The 19,133-nt window shown below is 41.6% G+C and overlaps 3 protein-coding genes across 3 annotated transcripts in view; 2 read left to right on the top strand and 1 right to left on the bottom strand.

Annotated features, from left to right (window-relative positions):
• The window catches only part of l1cama (L1 cell adhesion molecule, paralog a), a 56,747-nt gene extending 53,498 nt beyond the window's left edge, over window positions 1-3,249 (top strand). Inside the window, 1 exon segment of the mRNA XM_034209043.1 lies at window positions 350-3,249. Coding sequence (XP_034064934.1) covers window positions 350-611 — 262 coding nt within the window. The 3' untranslated portion in view covers window positions 612-3,249.
• Window positions 3,238-7,396, bottom strand: ribc1 (RIB43A domain with coiled-coils 1). The gene is made up of 8 exons (XM_034209045.1): window positions 6,929-7,396; window positions 6,289-6,506; window positions 5,899-6,116; window positions 5,682-5,796; window positions 5,199-5,317; window positions 4,360-4,596; window positions 3,639-3,805; window positions 3,238-3,502 (listed from the first exon to the last, which is right to left on the bottom strand). The coding sequence occupies exons 2-8, from the start codon at window positions 6,485-6,487 to the stop codon at window positions 3,421-3,423; spliced, it is 1,137 nt and encodes a 378-aa protein (XP_034064936.1). The 5' UTR covers window positions 6,488-6,506; window positions 6,929-7,396; the 3' UTR covers window positions 3,238-3,420.
• Window positions 7,397-7,540: 144 nt separating this feature from the next.
• smc1a (structural maintenance of chromosomes 1A) lies at window positions 7,541-19,089 on the top strand. The gene is made up of 26 exons (XM_034209044.1): window positions 7,541-7,649; window positions 8,215-8,403; window positions 8,790-8,902; window positions 8,994-9,197; window positions 9,541-9,779; window positions 9,876-10,134; window positions 10,709-10,849; window positions 11,128-11,210; window positions 11,320-11,419; window positions 11,867-11,974; window positions 12,118-12,303; window positions 12,461-12,640; window positions 12,741-12,887; window positions 13,057-13,194; window positions 13,282-13,398; window positions 13,489-13,595; window positions 13,682-13,823; window positions 13,926-14,071; window positions 14,164-14,317; window positions 14,408-14,515; window positions 16,284-16,440; window positions 16,582-16,736; window positions 17,157-17,308; window positions 17,412-17,481; window positions 17,598-17,705; window positions 18,260-19,089. The coding sequence occupies exons 1-26, from the start codon at window positions 7,541-7,543 to the stop codon at window positions 18,338-18,340; spliced, it is 3,693 nt and encodes a 1,230-aa protein (XP_034064935.1). The 3' UTR covers window positions 18,341-19,089.
• The last annotated feature ends 44 nt before the right edge of the window (window positions 19,090-19,133 follow it).

Here is a 19,133-nt window from a genome sequence, read left to right as displayed (position 1 = left end):
TACATACGTACATCACATGTATTCCTAAGAATTATATTAAGAATAATGTATTTAGTTACTTTCCATCTCTATGTAAGACCAAGAGAAGCAGGACATGAACTATCTCATTTTGGAATTACTTAAAAAAGTTAGTTGAATATCATAATATTTAATCTACTAATTCATTGTTTTGTTTGTTTTCGTTTGCACTTGTTGCCGCTCTTAGTTAACGTATATTCAGCTTGCATGTAGTCATATAGCGGGATGTTTTCAGAGAGAAAGATTTCTGAATAATAATGTCACCCTTTTTTACATTGCAAATAATAATATGTCTTGCTTTTGACCTCCTCTGTGCTATCACAACCTGTAGTGACCTTGAGGAGAAGCGCACTGCCAGCCAGCCGTCCCTGGGGGAGGAGAGCAAGCTGTGCAGCGAGGACAACCTGGACTTCAACGGCAGCAGCGCCATCACCACGGAGCTCAACATGGATGAGTCTCTGGTCAGTCAGTTCAGCCGGCCCAGCGAGGGTGGGGATGCCCTGCATGGCCTGCCAGACAACTCCCCGCTCAACCCCCCCGCTGTCTCCCCGGCTACCAACGGCATGCCCAACTCAGTCCCCATCCTTGATTAAGCCCCTTCGCATCCTTTGGGGGCCGCCAGACCTCAACATGTCAACACTAATGTGCCCATACGCTCCTGTTCCCTACCGACTTGCTGATCTGTAGTTTACCAACTTGATACACAATCAATATATTGACTATCCAAATGCCCCTGGCAGTCATCTGATCGACTGGACTGTTTTGACCAAAGGCGTGTCCAAAGTAGTGGACAAAGTAGTGGACAAATAAGTTTGACTGACCTGAAGATGTCTTTTTACCCTCCCCCCCAACATCCCTCCTTTTATCTGTCTAGTTGACATCATGACTAACACTCATTTCTCTCCCTTTCTTTCTCTCTGCAGACAACTCTAAAGAAAGATAAAGACAGAATGTGCTACAGGTAGAAATATCAGAGGGGTTGTAGGGACAATCCTATATATAGATGCAGAGTAGAGCATTGAAAGATGAGGCTGATGGTAGAGCCTAGTGCGGGGAAACAGACAGCACATCCTGCTGTCAAAAGTCTGATATTTATCAGGCCTTATATTAATTCTCACATTTGTATTTTTTTTTACCATTTGACGTCTCAGATTGTACCTCCAAGTGACATTGTTTTCTTTTTTACTAATGAGTCATTTTTGTTATCTGCTATTTTTATTTATATCATAATTGTTTCATATTGTTTTCTACACTATTTATATACAACTCATGACTTCTCTTTATTGACATATTACTGAGATCAAGATGTTTTCATTGAAACTAAGTTAAGCCAAGTTTCTTACTATAAATAGCATTGGATGCATTAAGGGGAACTTGCTGTGAACATGCTGAGTAGCATCTGGTGTATATAGCTGCATCTACATCTATCTATTTAGCCATAATACAGTATTATAGATATGTACATGCTCCTTATAAGTTCCTGTGCCTGCTGGGTCTACATAGAGCACCAGATTGATGTCATTACTCTCTCGCCTTCCCACCAGAAGTGTAATGTCATTATTGGAAATGATATTGTAATTTTTTTGTGTCGAGACCTATGTGTAGCTTTCTGTGTGTGTCTTTGTCTCTTTCTACACTGTATTAAAAACATTGTTGTCTCTAATTAACAATCTTTTCCTACCTGTTCATCTCATACTTCGCTAACTGTTTGAGGAGCAGTATTTATGTATATTTACAGATCAGAGAGTGGAGTCTTGTGGGCAGACACTCATGTTTTATTTTCAGACCCTTTTCATTGCAAGTTGATATTGCAGACAGGTGTAATTATTGCCAGTTGATGTATAATTAAGGCAAGCAGTTGGTATTTACATCAAACACAGAGAATGTATTCTTTTCAGAGCTGGGCAGACATTGTATTTACATGCTACTGATTAAAAGAAGATCTGAGCTACAAAATGCTGGAGTGGTTATGTGAAGAACCGTTTTTTTCCTCCACAGAATGTAAATACAACCCTTAAAGATTGTTTTGATGAACCCAACCATGTTTGATATGAAAATGTGCAGGTTTGAAACCACTTAACTTAGTTTAAAGTGTTGCAAGTTGTAATTTTTCTTCTTTGTACTATTGCTATAAATGCAAACTTTCCACTTTTGACAAATAATTGCAGTGAAATTTGGCTGTTTTAGCAAAAAAAAATGTCATGGTTGAGGTGGGGAAAAAAATAAAAAGGGGAAACATTCAAATTGTTCTGTAGATGTTTGCAAACATATTGAAAATCCAAAACAATGTACATTAGTGTCATTTAGTGATAGTAGTAGTTCCATTTCAATAAAAGCTAAGATTGCGTTTATGCCCATAATGCATTGCAGCGCAGTGAATATCTGTGGAGTTTCAGTCTGATGCAGTTATGAGATGCAGTGAGCTGGTTTGTGCATACCACAGGGAGTACCTACATGTATATGCAACGTCGCTGCCTCAGTTCTCCCTATCCAAATAAAAGCTTGACACTGGCCAAACACCACCTGACAGTCCCTGAGGTAAAGTATATGGGATGTCTAAACAGGCTAGTGGCACTGAAGGAGGTGTGTGTAAACTCCCTACTGTTGGTTACACAGACACTGAGGACAAATAAAGCTTTTTAAAAAAAATTATTCTATTTTCATATAGGAGTGATAAAGGCCACACAATATGCCAATATTCTAACTTGACTATCTGCTGCTAAACATCTGTGTTTGTCAGTGTTCAGGGCAAATGTTAGCTTTGAATGAGGAATGAGTGTACACACACAGATACTCACTCGACTGCCACTCTTTGCTTTTCATGTGTCAAGGGGAAAGCTGAGGACACAGGCCTTTGCTTTTCCGCTCTTGTTTTCCCCCTTTTTTAATATCTCAAACATCAAAATCTGTAAAAAAAAAAAAGAAAAGTGAATTGGTTTGATAAGAGCTGCTTCTTCACAACTCAAAAAAGCGGACAGATTCTAAAACAACAATGCCTGAGTAGGAGGGGAGTGGTGAGAGAAATAAGGGGAGGAAGGAGGAGAAGGGAGTGCAGCCGGGGTGTAGATGTGCCTCTTTGTGGAGAGTGGTGAGCACAATGGGACGGATGGTACCTTCGGGTATCATTGCTGAACGACAAGAGTTGGGTTGAGCCAATATAACTGTAACTGCATTATGAATCTACCACTGTAACTGAATTTATGAGTGAAAAATAAAACATGTCCACTACAATCTGTACCAATAAAAGGGTTCCTTCTTTGTCACAAGTAGCCTATCTGGGAATAAAATCCATGCCATGTCACTTTGAATTCAGCAAGTATGACTTAATGAAGATTCAATTAACATTGAGTGTGAGCAATTAAGAGATTTTATTATCACATTGTCAGGGGGGGCAGTGTGGGGTCAGCGGGAGCTGGTGTTGAACTGATGAAAGTAGTCCTTGCTGGGTTTGTTGGTGTAGAGCTTCTTGTTCAGGAACTCCTGACTGGGGACACAGACACAAACACGCAGTGAGAAACTGTTTACAAAGACTGTAATCTTAATCCAAATTCCACTTCATCACCTATACCCAGAATACATTTGCTGACTAGTAGTGACCGAATAGTTTTGTTTGTGCTTACTGTTCCTGCTGCTCTCTGGCCAGCTGCATGTTGTAATGATCCGTCTGAATCCTCTTCTCTCTCCTCAGCTCTTCTGCTCTCCTGTCCTCCTCCTCTGCTTTTCTGGACTGCTTCAGCAGCTGGAGTTCCCAAGCTGCATTCTGAATCTTTTCAGCGTCACGTTGTCTCTAAAGATGGCAAGAAAACAAAGTTCTAAATGATCAACCTGAGTGGAAGTGTTAAGACATGACCAAAAGGCTCAGGGTCAATCTGAGGGGTTTTAGATGGTTAGAAAAAGGACAAGAAGGGAGAAAAAAACATGTTTCTGCTTCATATAATATGCTTATTTATAAAAAATTACTTTTTTCTCTATTCTTGGGTAAGAAGAACTGATTTTTATTTATTTATACTTTTACTATGTCTTTGGTCTCATCCTGTCAAGATATGTTTAAATGTACTCAAAGGTTATACAGGCCACAAAGGGTCAATACATTAGTTTGCTGGTTCTGGGACATTTTAGACTATGTCTAACACAGATAATTTGGTTAGGAAGAATTGTGTTCCTCCCTTCGCTAATATGCTTTTACTTCAATTTGACACACATCTGTGGTTTTATTTTAAGGGGTCACGAGTCAAAAAGTTGGGAACCACAGTTCCTTAAAGATAGAAACAAATACTTCAGAGGAACTAGGAGTAAAGAAAGATGGGACTCGACGATGAATCACTCATGGTGCCTCAGTACCTCTCTCTCCTGGCGCTGTTCTTCTCTCTCCCTGTGGATGGCGCTCAGCTGCTCGGGGCTCATCCCCTTCCACCTGTCCACCAGGACCCGGGCCGCCCTCCTTCCTCCCAACTCTCTCTCCGCTGCCTCTGCACACTCTGTCATCATGTCGGATGTCAGAGTGTGCTGCATCTCTGCACGTTTCTCCATTTCCTCTCTCCTGTGCTGCTCCTTCAGTCTCTCTGCCCTCTCTGCAGTCTTTAGGGAGCAGGACATGGTGAACATTATTACCACTGACCCAGAAACAGCTGATTGATAATTCCCTCAATGGTTTAAAATAGCAAGAGCTTCACAAAACCCAACATCTAATACGTGGTTATAAAATAGAGGAGCCAGCCATTTGGTGAATGTTCTCCTGAGAGATCCACTCAGTTAGTTATATTTGCTTGTGCATTGTGCATGTGAGTGGTTATTAGAGAAACCACATAATTGTCATGAAAAATACCATTAGGCCTACCTGAAGGATTTATAATGAGACCTCCCAATGGAGGACTCAGCCGAGTGCGTTCAGGCAAATGAGGGGACAGCTAAATGGGGGCTTTTAAAATCAGACAAGGCCCACGCATACATCAAAGCCGTTAAACCATGCATGTTGCTTGGTATCAAATGATATGATGGCCGCCTGCCTGCAGCAAGTGTGTGCACGCATCACTTAATATTTTCAATTAGCAATTTTAATTCCAAAATCCCATGTGAGAACAGCATGTCAGGGCTCAAAACCCCAGTGGATTTTGCTTTGAGAATCCACATCAGCGGGTGGTGTGTGTGTCCATCTGTGTGTGCACATGCGTGTACTGTACCAGAGCATGATTGTAGTTGTCGAGTGCGATGCGGGTAGCTTTCTTACACTCCTCGTCTAATGCATGTAGCTGAACCCCCCTCAGGTCCTGAAGCACCAACTCTTTGTTGACGATCATCTCTGTGACACACACACAAGTTGCAAATCACCTACTGTGAGTTTTTGACACCTGCATTAGAGGGAAAACGATGTATTCATACGTACAGAGCTCTTCAATGACACACTCACACATACATTACAGCTTCCAGGGATGTGCATCCATCAATGCCACCTGGCAATAAGAGCTGGGCGTAGGAGTATGTGATTGTTTGTGCAGGAAAGCATGAAGCATGTGTGTAATTTACAGAAGCTATAGGGTACAGAATGATAGCTCATCAGTGTCTACAGTGTGTGTGTGTGTGTGTGTGTGTGTGTGTGTGTGTGTGTGTGTGTGTGTGTGTGTGTGTGTGTGTGGGTGGGTGTGTGTGTGTGTGTGTTTTTCCACCTCTTTGCTTTTCTCCCACGTGCTTTCTCTCATTGTCTTCCTTCTGTGCTCGTAGATCTCTGTCTGTCCTTTTCATTTGTTCTCTCCTCATTTGCTCCTCTCCAATATCCTCTCCCTGTATATGAGTACACAGTGCTTAATGTGGGAGACGTGATTATTTAGATAACATTTCCCTGGATTTTGTTCCACTTGACTTTCATGCAGATTAAGCACATACCTGAAAGAGTGTCATACTGGCAGGCCCCAGTTTACCCTCTGGAGTGGTGCTACTGAACGCCCCCTTCAGGCCACACTTGAGATCAGCATCTCGTGAGTCCTCTACACACTGATGAGTGGCCCAATACTGGGTCAGCTCAGCTTGCAAAGTGTCTTGTTTCTCTTTTTCATCAATGTCTTGCTGCAGCAGAGCTTCATCGTGATACTCTCTCAGCTTATCTGCAATTCAACAAAGATAAAGACACCTGGGATGAAAACTCATTATTGGTAAAGGGTCATTTCGTAAAAGGAGAAGGCCTATGACAGTACTATTACAGGGGGACTCTCAAAAAATATGATCAACTGATTTAATTCCAACCGCTCCCTGTCTCTCATCATTCCCACAGCTTACCGAAAGCTTTGTCTCGTTGTATCTCCATGTTTTGCTGGTGTTTTTTCTTCTGAACCTGTTGGTCGAGAGCAGAAACATCGAGACCCATCACACGGAGCCGAGTGTTGAAGATCCGGGCCTTGCGCTCTGTTTCTGTAGACCTTCGCCTCTCCACAGCATTTTCTATGGACTGGTCTAAAGGCAAATCCACTTTGTACATTTTTTCAGTTTCTATGAGCCTGGAAGGGAAATGACACAGCCTTGATTAATAAGGATCTTTTCTCTTTGGATCACTTTAGTGCAATTTACTTTCATCAATGAAATCAACATCTACAATATCATTGTAAAAAAAAAGCATCCAAAAAGATATCATAATATTTATATCACTTATATCAAGTCAATTGTACTTGTATTTCTAAAACATGTTTGTAATACTGCTCAGTTTAAAAACTTTTTTATCTTCTTAAAACGGTTTTATCTTTTTTTTGTTATGATTTTTCCTTTTTTCTATGTCAACTGGTAGGCCCTCTTGAAAATACTCCTTACATTATCATTGTTTTTAGTAGGCCCCATGTTTGTGATGTGAGTTTGCAATTGCAAATCAGTTGTATATTCATTAGGTACAGTGATCTAAGATCTACATTCACAGCACAGCACTTACCTCTCAAGTTACAGATGTGTCCAAATTATTTTTGTTAATTTTGGGACTTAAAGCCCATATGTAGCTCCTCAGCTGGTCGGGTCATGTTGTGTTTGGATGCATCCAGTAACCATGGTAACTCGTAGTCATTTGCTGCACGCTTTGTGTAATGTTTAACATAAATCACGGATGTAGGTGGATAACTTGCACAAGTTATTTACGCTCTCCAGAATTTACATAACTTTTGTATAAGCCATAATAATAATAATAATTTAACATGACTGGTCGATAACGGCTCAAAATCCTGAGGTCTCAGTGTGGTCTCGCGATAAAGCGCGAGGTTTCATGTCTCGCGCGCTCCGGGGTCTTCCTGTTGGATTGTAAAATGGCGCATTGTTGTCACAACTGCAGCGCGTCTATTTTCTATGGATTAAGTAGCTATTTAGATTACTAAACTTAATATGCACTCCATAATGTGACATATGCTAAAGTCAGCAATAGACTGGACAGAGGGGTTCATTCATTTGCGTGCATACTTCGTCTTTGAGATTGCTTGCTCGGTAAACATTATTAGCATCAGCTAGCTAACATTTTGTGCAGTTTTTTCAAGACAGCGGCACAAATCCAACGAAGATGGGTTATTTAAAACTGATCGAGATCGAGAACTTTAAGTCGTATAAAGGAAGACAGATCATTGGACCTTTTCATAAGTTCACAGCTATCATCGGACCCAATGGATCTGGTATGTTATGATCGCAAATATTAACCCGCGGCTAATGCTAGTTGCTTGTTAGCATTGGCTAACGGTAAACACTTCTGTCTCTTTTAATATCACAACATGTACTTTATGCACATAATGTATGTCTGACTTGCCAAACAGCTGTTGACTACGTGTTAGAATATCTATCCTGCCATCTAACGTTACCATGCTGCACAATGTTGTTTATTTCAATGTTTTCTTTTATGATTTGTGACTACCTACTTCAACACTGTTCCATGTGTGCATATCAATTACTGCTGTACATGACACATCTTTTTTCTGTGTGAACGTTTAGTAATATCACATTTTCTCTTACAAAGTTATAGTTTATAATCTTTGTGATCAAACATCATGCCCAGCGTAATTAAAATAGAAAATAAAGACCCCTCCTTTGCACACCATCCAATGGAGTGTCACAACTAAAATCAGTCTTCAAAATGACCAGGTTTTAATCGACCTCTGTTTAACAGGAAACAATGTAATTAATTTGAGTATAAACTGTGTTTCGATTTTTCGATAACTTAAGATATAAATATTGTTGTTGCAGGAAAGTCCAACCTTATGGATGCCATCAGCTTCGTGTTGGCAGAGAAGACCAGCAACCTGCGAGTGAAGACTCTGAAGGATCTGATCCATGGAGCACCTGTAGGGAAACCTGCTGCGAACAGAGCCTATGTCAGTATGGTGTACCAGGAGGATAATGGAGAGGAGCGCAACTTCACAAGGGGAATCATTGGTAAGATTATTGAGGGCCATGTTATGCATGAAAAACATTAAAACCAGAAATTAGAAGGCATAAACATTACAGCATTTAAAACAAGTTTGACTTTAGATCAATAGTTTGATTGTTCCATATGTCAAAGAACAGATGCCAGCACTCTTCATAATTAAGGATCACATTTTCAAACCGTTCAGTCAGAAACATTAAACTTTGCTTTATTTTTATATTTACGTTATCAAAGCTAGTTATGCAACACATTAAAATATGCAAATATATGTTTAGTATTAGAAACTTCATTGGACAGGTTTTTTGAAAGACCCCAATGTCATCCTGTTTGTGCTTTTTATAAGCCAATGTTTTTGGTTTCTTATCTCCTAACGTGCATTTGGTATTTGCATCAGGTTCCTCCTCTGAGTACCGAATCAACAGCAAGGTGGTGGGCCTGCCTGAATACAGTGAAGAGCTTGAGAAACTTGGCATTCTGATCAAGGCTAGGAACTTCCTCGTCTTCCAGGTGAGAATCAAATCTCTAAATCTTAAATGTTTTTATTTGTAAGACTTGTTGTGGCATTTTCACAACCAAAATTCCCAAATGTTCCTTCCAGGGAGCTGTGGAGTCTATTGCCATGAAGAACCCTAAGGAGCGAACAGCTCTGTTTGAGGAAATCTCTCGTTCTGGAGAGCTGGCCCAGGAGTACGACCGCAGGAAGAAGGAAATGGTGAAAGCAGAGGAGGACACACAGTTTAATTACCATCGTAAGAAAAACATTGCTGCTGAGCGCAAAGAAGCCAAGCAAGAGAAAGAGGAGGTATGTACTGAAATAACATTTACTTCTAAGCATTTGTATCCTGCTTGAACCAGCAAATAAAATGCTTCTTGTCAGCAAAATTCAGTTTAGAGTTTATTTACCAAGATATCCTTGTGGTTAATGTTGCAGTGTGATTACCTACGTTGCAGCAAACAATGTCTTGTCTGAAATGTTCTGTATCCCTAACTAACAGTCATTGCTGCCTGTTCTGACCATGATACTAATGAAAGGATGTTTTTCTTATCTCAATGTAGTGTTCCTGATTAAATAAAAAACAACATTTTGTAAAAGATGTATAATTTACCTTACCACATTCTCTGTCTGTCTCCCATCAATCCTCCAGGCTGAGCGTTACCAGCGTTTGAAAGACGAGGTGGCCAGGGCTAGTGTTCAGTTGCAGCTCTTTAAGCTGTACCACAATGAGACTGAGATTGAGAAGCTGAACAAAGAGCTGGCCCAGCGCAACAAGGAGATCGATAAGGACCGCAAAAAGATGGACAATGTGGAGGAGGAGCTGAAGGACAAGAAGAAGGAGCTGGGCCGACTGATGAGAGAGCAGCAGACCATTGAGAAAGAAATCAAGTAGGTGACATCAATATTCTTAGCTCACTTCTCGGGTCACTCACTGTACTTTATTTAAATGTTGGGCTTGTATTAATCACTTGACTCTGCCCACAGAGAAAAAGACTCTGAGTTGAACCAAAAGAGGCCGCAGTACATCAAGGCAAAAGAAAACACCTCACACAAGATCAAGAAGCTCGAGGCAGCACGCAAGTCTTTGCAAAATGCCCAGAAGATGTACAAGAAACGCAAGGGGGACATGGATGAGCTGGACAAAGAGATGCAGGCGGTGGACTCGACCAAGCAAGAGTTTGAGGAGCGGATGGAGGAGGAGGCGCAGAGCCAGGGCCAGGACCTCACCCTGGAGGAGAACCAGGTCTGGTTTATGTATACTTTATTGGTTTTTAATACATGTAGATTTTATTTAGTTGAAAATGAAACACTACACTTACAGTTTCGTGCCCTCCGCCGTCAGTTGCCTCAACAAACTGTAGGGATAGCACTCAATGGATTCATATGTTTGTCACTGTGTGTGTGTTCCTTGTGGCTGTGTTTTGATATTGATGTTCCATAAGTGTAAGCATACTGTGAAAATCACATTCCTTCTAACAGAGGACAATAATCGTTCTGGACTGGTTCTAATTATTAAGTTAGTTATTCATGATTTTTTTAAGATTGCATTAAAGCTCTCTCTAAGATCCTAACTGACTGTATAGTGTTCGATATGGCTATCTTTTTTGGAATAGGCAGTCTTGGCTTCTCAAAATGAATTCTGTAGCTCAACATTAAAATGGTGGTATGTATAGAAAGCTAGCACATGCAAATCCCAGGGTTAGTTATGCGGTTGTATCTCCAAATATTTTTTAAATGTCACTAAATCACAGGTTTAAAATATAGATGGCTTCGTATGACCCATTGCTCCTCTCTCCCTCCCCCCCCCTCCCCCCCAGGTCAAGCAGTACCATCGTCTGAAGGAGGAGGCCAGTAAGCGAGCTGCCACCCTGGCTCAGGAGCTGGAGAAGTTCAATCGCGACCAGAAGGCCGACCAGGACCGCCTGGACTTAGAGGAGAGGAAGAAAGTAGAGACAGAGGTAAATAATAAAGGGCTGGCTTATCTAAAGCCAGTTGAGTAGCACTTGTTGTTTTTGCTCTATGAAACCTGATGTACTTATATGATTCTGTTTTCTTCAAGTTTGTATTTTGTTGGTCGAACGCACTTATTGTAAGTCGCTTTGGATAAAAGCGTCAGCTAAATGCAATGTAATGTAATGTAAAATAAGATAACGATGGCATGTTAGACCCTCCTCCGACTGAATACATTTGATCTGATTTGAATGCTTACAGCGTACATTTTGTTGTTTCCCTTCAGGCTAAAATCAAACAAAAGATCCGTGAAATTGAGGAAAACCAGAAACGTATTGAGAAATTAGAGGATTATATCACCACCAGCAGGTATGCAGCTATCATTTGTGTTGTGTTTGAACAGTGTTCAGTTTATCGATCTCACAGGTTTCTCAATTATTATTTTTAATTCACTCTTTTTTTCCCTGTTACTCCTCAGGCAGTCACTGGATGAGCAGAAGCGCATGGAGGAGGAGCTGACGGAGGAGGTGGAGGGTGCCAAAAGGAGAATTGATGAGATCAACACAGAGCTTAACCAGGTGCCTAATACACACACACACACACACACACACACACACACACACACACACACACACACACACACACACACACAGGGAAATATCATTAAATGAGTTCAAATGGTGGCAACTCAGCTGAATATCAATGATTTCAGAGTAAGAGACCATTCAGTACCTTATAACAACAACAACAACAACAGTGTCATAAAGCAAGACTTAAACCGGCACCTCTAGCTTACCTGAACTGTACTGAGCCGAAGAAAACGAAAGGACTCCACGTGATGTTTCTCACAGCAGACATTTCCACATATCTGGGAAAAACAAAAGTGTGACGAATGAAATAAATGATTGCTATGATTGCCAGTAAACCAAGCATGCACTGACACTAGTACCTGTGTTTGACCGGTGTGAAAATGTCACTAGGGAAAAGTCCATATCTAATCCCATTATTGTTGGCTTTTGTTGTAGGTGATGGAGCAGCTGGGAGACGCCAGAATCGACAGACAGGAGAACAGTCGCCAGCAGCGCAAGGCGGAGATCATGGAGAGCATCAAAAGACTCTACCCTGGCTCTGTGGTAAGGCAACTGTCATAGTATCCAGCACAATCATATCATTTTCTTATGCTTGGAAGACTTCTGTTTCCCTACTTCTAATAATTCAAGGGTTGAATAAACTCAGGTTGGTAATAAAATATGCCACTCTGTCTCTCTTTCTGCAGTATGGTCGTCTTATTGACCTGTGCCAGCCCACCCAGAAGAAGTATCAGATTGCTGTGACCAAAGTGTTGGGCAAGAACATGGACGCCATCATCGTTGACTCAGAGAAGACGGGCAGAGATTGTATTCAATACATCAAGGAGCAGAGAGGAGAGCCCGAGACCTTCCTTCCTCTCGACTACCTGGAGGTGAACACTAGAACTCTGCAGAAACCCTGCAGCCTGTGCTTTCTGTTTCCTTGCCAATTTAATGCACTTTACAGCCAGCTATCTAAAAACAGCACAATGACAATTTTAAAGCTATATTTAAAACCTGTCCCAATGTTCTTTTCCCGTCTTATCAAAGGTGAAACCAACAGATGAGAAGCTGAGAGAGCTTCGAGGAGCCAAACTGGTGATTGATGTGATCCGCTATGAGCCTCCACACATCAAGAAAGCCCTGCAGTATGCCTGTGGCAACGCCCTGGTCTGTGACAACGTAGAGGATGCACGAAGGATCGCTTTCGGAGGGCCATACAGACACAAGGTATTTGACTTGATTTAGGTGAAGAAGGGTTTGAAAGCTAACATGGAGATTTTTTTGTTGCGATTTTTCCGTCTGACCTCTCCTCTCTCTCTGTGTCCAGACGGTAGCCCTCGATGGAACTCTGTTCCAGAAGTCTGGAGTCATCTCTGGAGGAGCCAGTGACCTGAAGGCCAAGGCCAGGCGCTGGGATGAGAAGGCAGTCGACAAGCTCAAGGAGAAGAAAGAAAAACTCACTGAAGAGCTCAAGGTAACTTTGATTACAAGTGATCATCTCTGTCTGCTGATCATCAGGATTTTTTGAAAGTTTTTACATTAAAAAATCCCATCCCAAAAAGCCCTCCAAATGTAAATTGTTTTTGAGCTTTAGTCCCTGACTGCAATGTACATTCACATCAATGTTGTGTTTTTCTTTGTAGGACCAAATGAAGGCCAAGAGGAAGGAGGCGGAGCTGCGTCAGGTGCAGTCTCAGGCCCACGGTCTGCAGATGAGACTCAAGTACTCCCAGAGTGATCTGGAACAGACCAAGACCCGCCACCTCTCCCTCAACATGCAGGTACAGCCTGGCTAACGTCAGTATCTGCCTGACTGGTAATGCTGTAGTGACTGTTGCATGTAAACATGTCCTATTTGTGTCATGCAGGAGAAATCTAAGCTAGAGAGTGAGTTGGCAAACTTTGGCCCTCGCATCAACGACATCAAAAGGATCATCCATTCCCGGGAGAAGGAGATCACCGACCTGCAAGACCGCATGAACCTGGTAAGAATAACAAAGTGAGGTCTACTCAGATCCCTGTCGACGACTATGTGGCCTTTCATTAAAGTCAATATAAATATGTGTGTGTTCTAGGTGGAGGATGAGGTGTTTATTGAATTCTGTAAGGAGATTGGAGTGAGGAACATCAGAGAGTTTGAGGAGGAGAAGGTGAAGAGGCAGAATGAGATTGCAAAGAAGCGGTGAGTTTGGTAATGAGGCCGTTGAAGTTAACCTGTTTCTCCCATGTTGTCAAACCGGACACTGACACAGCACCGTTTTGCTTTAGTCTTGAGTTTGAGACGCAGAAGACCCGTCTGGGTATCCAGGTAGACTACGAAAAGAACCAGCTGAAGGAGGACCAGGAGAAAGTCATGATGTGGGAGCAGACTGTCAAGAAAGACGACGCTGAAATAGAACGACTAAAGAAGGTAAGAACATGAAGTGAAGGATAAAAGCTTAATCTCTTAATTTTGACTTCAGGTTGAATTTCATTTGTGTGTATTTTTGTCAAATTCCTCATCTGTCTGCAGGAGGAGCACAGACACATGAAGATCATTGATGAGACAATGGCCCAACTCCAGGACCTGAAGAACCAGCACCTCACCAAGAAGTCTGAAGTCAACGATAAGAACCATGACATGGAGGAGATCCGCAAAAAACTGGGTGGCGCCAACAAGTAAGTGTCTGCAAACACTCAAAAACCCTAATGCCATATTATATAAACATTACATTTGAGTTGTGCTACAACATAGTGTTTGTATCTTCCAGGGAGTTGACTCAGCTTCAGAAAGAGGTCACAGCCATTGAGACCAAACAAGAGCAGAAGCGCAGCGATCGTCACAACTTACTGCAAGCCTGCAAAATGCAGGACATCAGGTTGCCTCTGCGATCAGGAACAATGGATTATATGAGCCAGGGAGAGGTATAAAACATCACACTATTAAAACACTATCCTTATTACCATTGGGAGTAAAATAGGAAATGACATCTTTTTTTTGTTTTGCTATTCCAGGGGAGCTCCCAGCCAGAAGAGTCCAACAGCCAGAGGACGTCCAGCACTGTTCTGGCTAAAGAGGCTCTCATAGAGATCGACTACGGTATCCTGACTGAAGACCTTAAGGTAGCTAGTTCCCACAACACTGATGCCTTATTCCTAAACAGTCCAACTCCTCAGATGGAATAACATTTGTCCTCAGCTCTCAGCATATAGATATACTGTGCTTAAAGATCAAATGCAAAGGTTTTTTTATAATTGCCAGTCAAATCGAAATCATATAGCTACAACACTATCTAAGATATTGCAGTATTAAAATCGGAGATAATATGCGTCTGGCAATGCGCAATATTTATTTTGTTCAACCCCCAACACCAAGTCCGACGATTTATTTTCTCAGCCGCTCCTCCGCAAGATGGCATCGCATGACGTCACAGTGGCCAAACAAACAAACCTTGGCTTATCGCTCACAGCTGCTTCCGCCGATAGTACAACTTAGTTTCGTTATCATGTCTGATTCTGAGTAGACTATAGACTAAAAGCTTTAGGAATCTTAGGAAAATAAAGTCCAGGCGCTCTGAGTGAGCCTCTGAATTAGCCCCGAGCGAAAAATGCTCGCAGTTTCGTCTATCATGTCTGATTCTGAGTCGGAGGCCACCCAATATCTGGAGTATGTTGTCGACATCCAACCATATCTATACGAGCCTCTGATGTCGAAGAGGAAATACAAGGAAACGTCACCTGATATCACCGATGAAAGTGCTGATGGCGATGATTCAAGTTCGCCATCTGAGGAAGAGGCCGAGGGTGCTGAGAATTGGTGTAGATGTGGAAACTGCCAGACCATATCTACAAGCCGAGAAAACAAGTGCTGCCACAACTATGGGAAAGTGAAGGAAGAGATGGGAGAAGAAGTCTGCATCACCGACTGTAGGACGTTCGACATTTTCCGTTATGAGTGGAGGAGCGATGAATGAGCTGCAGATAAACTACAATGCTAACAGTGAATTAGCCCCGAGCGAAAAATGCTAACCTATCACTCCTAGCGCCCTTATTACTTATCCTAGCTCCACATCCAACACATTGTTTATGATCGTAAAGACACAGAATCTAACGGTGCCCACCTCTATAAGCAATAAAACTGCAATTCCGTTATCTGCGTTATCTGCTGTGCTCCGTGCGCTTTGAAATCTAATCAAAAGTTGTTTACCTCAATTCTTTGGCGTTTCTGCATCGCCCGGCTCTTTCGTTCTTTCAGTGGTTTCTTGTGCTGAAATATGGAGGGGACGGCTCCGGGTTTCAGCCTCCGACGTGCTATTAATGCTTCTCCACCAACAGACTTCATGATAGCAGGATCAACGTCGTATGCATCACACGCGAAGTGGTCAGAAACACAACTTGCTCCATTTTGTCGGTTGCCATCCAACACGATTCACTAAAAAAAATCCATTTTTTGCGGATGATTTGGTCTTTGGGAAATGCATGTAAAACTCTCCCAGATCCCGCACCGTTCGTACAACAAAAAGCTCAACAATAACCCATGTTAATTCAGTTTTCTTTTCGAAAAACATGTGACCGAGACTGCCGAGTCGGGATATTTGGTCCAGAGACTGTTTGGCCACTATTACGTCACGCGCGCGGAGGCTGCTGGGAATTACATGTCAGAAATTCAGACGGCTTTGGGTCGAGTTTTGGATCAATAAAAAGCTTTTTTTTGGGTGTATTATCTCGATTTAAATAAAATAAAAAATACAGGCAGTCTTAAAAACAACATTTCTATAAAAATGTAGCATATTTGGAAGCTTTGCATTTGATCTTTAACAATATGCTGTACCAAAAGGAAAAAGAGCCATTTGCAGCAAAATCTTATTTGATCTTGTTTGACGTCCCACAGGATGCACTGTCGGAGGAAGAGTTCAAGGGCGAGACCAACACACTGCAGCAGCGTCTGAACGAGCAGCAGAGCATCCTCCAGAGGATCAGTGCACCCAACATGAAGGCCATGGAGAAGCTGGAGAGCGTGCGGGACAAGTTCCAGGAGACCAGTGATGGTGAGATGGCAGCATAAAGATAGAACGGACTGAGATGAAATGAGAAACAAAGGGACCGACAGGGTGCAGTACCCTACTAGAGATCTTCATCATGTTATCCCTGTGGTCAATCTCATGCTTTTGTCTTTGTTTTCCCCTCAGAGTTTGAGGCTGCTCGTAAGAGAGCCAAGAAAGCCAAGCAAGCCTTTGAGCAGATTAAGAAGGAGAGGTATGATCGCTTCAATAACTGCTTTGAGTCTGTCGCCACCAACATCGATGAGATCTACAAGGCCCTCTCACGCAACAGCAGTGCCCAGGTATGCCTCCGTCTTTTATTTTACAATGAACAATGTTAATCCAATCTCCTAGTACAAATGGTGGTTTACACTATGCCAGTTAAAGGTCTCCTACCATGCAAAATGCACTTTTTCATGTCTTTTATACATAAATATGTCCCCGGTGTGTCAGGGACCTCACACAGTGTCAGAAAACACAACCCTCTCTCTTTTCCTCCGTACCCAATTCTCTAAAAACGGAGCTGATCCAGATTTGCGTCCGATATGACTTAATATCCGAAATGTGGGCTGGCTTTACACCCACGGCCCTATCAGAAACGTCGCTATCAGAAACTATGCGCGACGTGTTTTGTATGTTTAAAAATAGTATAATGGGAGACCTTTAACACAGATCGTAGACTGAAAGCAAAACCTCCTGTAATGTGTGTTCTTCTTCTGTAGGCTTTCCTGGGCCCAGAAAACCCCGAGGAGCCATACCTGGACGGCATTAACTATAACTGTGTGGCCCCTGGAAAGAGGTTCAGGCCCATGGACAATCTGTCTGGAGGAGAGAAGACTGTCGCTGCCCTGGCTCTGCTCTTTGCTATTCACAGGTACAACTAGACAAATATAGACATCCAATACATGTATTAACATTGCCTGGCACCTCATGATGACATCACCACTGTTGGTAACATCTCTTCCTCTCGTCTCTAGCTACAAACCCGCGCCCTTCTTTGTCCTGGATGAGATTGACGCTGCTCTGGATAACACTAACATTGGCAAGGTGGGTTCACACAGGATTCAGTGCCTTTTATGTCAAAGGTGTTTTTTTTTATTAATGGTGCTCATCACATTAAATGCAAACTACACCTGATAATTGTGTTATCATGTCCCTTCAAGGTGGCCAATTATATTAAAGACCAGTCGGTGCACACGCAGGCCATCGTCATTTCTCTGAAAGAGGAGTTCTACACCAAGGCCGACTCACTCATCGGTGTTTATCCAGAGGTGTGTTTCCCTAATATTCTATTTAAAAAATACAAAGAAATGTACCCCCATAAGGCTTTGAAAAGTATTTGAAAGAAAACAAAGGTATTTACAACGATTGCTTCTTTTGACAGTGGATTGTGCATGCGGGTCAATTTAACAAGAAGTCTTAATATATTCATTTTTTGGTAATCTATTGGTCAATTTTGCAATTTTTTGGGTCCAAGTGAAGTTAATTGATTATATAATATATTTTCTGTAAATTAAGGTTTATACACAGCTGGGAAATAATGAAAATGTATTTATAACGATGTTACTAACTATATGTAATTGTCCCCACTGGTTTTCCACCATTCTATGAACCAGTATGACTTTAAAAAAGACACAGGCTTTGAAAATATGAAGCATTAAATACTACAGGAAACACATATTATAGATTTGGAATAATTCATCATTATAAGCCATATTTGGAGCATCTAGTTTCAAACTTCCCACAGATAACGTCCTAAGCTGAAAATTGGAAATATGTGTTACATAAGATTAAAAATATGAACTGCTTCTCTTTCACCTTACAGCAAGGAGATTGTGTCATCAGCAAAGTGCTGACCTTTGACCTCTCCGTGTATCCTGACGCCAACCCCAATCCCAATGAATAGGATGAGCACCCCCATTTTGGCAAGTTGGACGTTTGCTGCTCACTGGCTGGTCAACATCTCTGTAGCCAGATCATGTATTCATTAGGTCCCACATGTTATTTCCCTTTTTATATGTCGATGTATTTTCTTTGGATATTTTAGAGTAGCGAATTAGTGAGTATTGCTTTGTTGTTTTGGGGGGGTTGTTCTTTATAGACAGCAAAAACCAGGATGTATGTACATTTATAAAAGCCTGCCCCTTTCTCAAGTTGGCCATACAAGAGTGATTATAATAATCCATACAAACATAATTTTAATCAAGTTAAAACCAGAGGGAATCACATTTTTTATCAGACTGTAGAACCTCATAAAATACGTCACATTTACCTGAAACAAGTTTTTGTTCTCAGCTTTTATACTGTTTATTGCCCTCTTTTCAACGGTGTGCTTTAAAGCCTGTCATCTGTTGTGTGTACTAAAAGATGTATTTGCATTTTCATGTGCTACCCTTTTTAAACAACATAATCTTAATCAGGAAACTGTTGTTGCAGTATGGTGGAAACATTCCCGTGTGTGATAGCTCAAGAAAACCCTTAGTGAGCTGCAAATAGCAATGCTATAAAGAGATCATGGAGCTTTGTCAAAACGATCAGGACACTTTGTCTGATATTCTCAATCAGCTTTAGGAATTTGAAACAGTCAACAATGATGCTATTTGGTCAGGTCTGTTTTATTGATTGCTTCAATAAATAACATTTTTAAATATTTAATCTCATTTGATTTTGTTGTTCCTTACTTTGTAATGCAAGCATAC

This window comes from Gymnodraco acuticeps, unplaced genomic scaffold (assembly GCF_902827175.1).
Source record: "Gymnodraco acuticeps unplaced genomic scaffold, fGymAcu1.1, whole genome shotgun sequence".
Lineage (NCBI taxonomy): Eukaryota > Metazoa > Chordata > Actinopteri > Perciformes > Bathydraconidae > Gymnodraco > Gymnodraco acuticeps.
The sequence above is the reverse complement of the archived record's forward strand: the minus strand, read 5'-3'. Positions and strand labels throughout refer to the sequence as shown.

What these genes read in the sequence shown, in the direction of transcription:
- ribc1 (XM_034209045.1), bottom strand. Translation starts at nt 6,487, where the DNA reads ATGTACAAAGTGGATTTGCCTTTAGACCAGTCCATAGAAAATGCTGTG. An exon ending in CCAGTATGACACTCTTTCAG is followed by an intron (nt 5,797 to 5,898) that starts GTATGTGCTTAA and finishes ACTCATATACAG; the next exon opens with GGAGAGGATATTGGAGAGGA. An exon ending in CGTGGGAGAAAAGCAAAGAG is followed by an intron (nt 5,318 to 5,681) that starts GTGGAAAAACAC and finishes TGTGTGTCACAG; the next exon opens with AGATGATCGTCAACAAAGAG.
- smc1a (XM_034209044.1), top strand. Translation starts at nt 7,541, where the DNA reads ATGGGTTATTTAAAACTGATCGAGATCGAGAACTTTAAGTCGTATAAA. An exon ending in CATCGGACCCAATGGATCTG is followed by an intron (nt 7,650 to 8,214) that starts GTATGTTATGAT and finishes TTGTTGTTGCAG; the next exon opens with GAAAGTCCAACCTTATGGAT. An exon ending in CACGCAACAGCAGTGCCCAG is followed by an intron (nt 16,737 to 17,156) that starts GTATGCCTCCGT and finishes CTTCTTCTGTAG; the next exon opens with GCTTTCCTGGGCCCAGAAAA.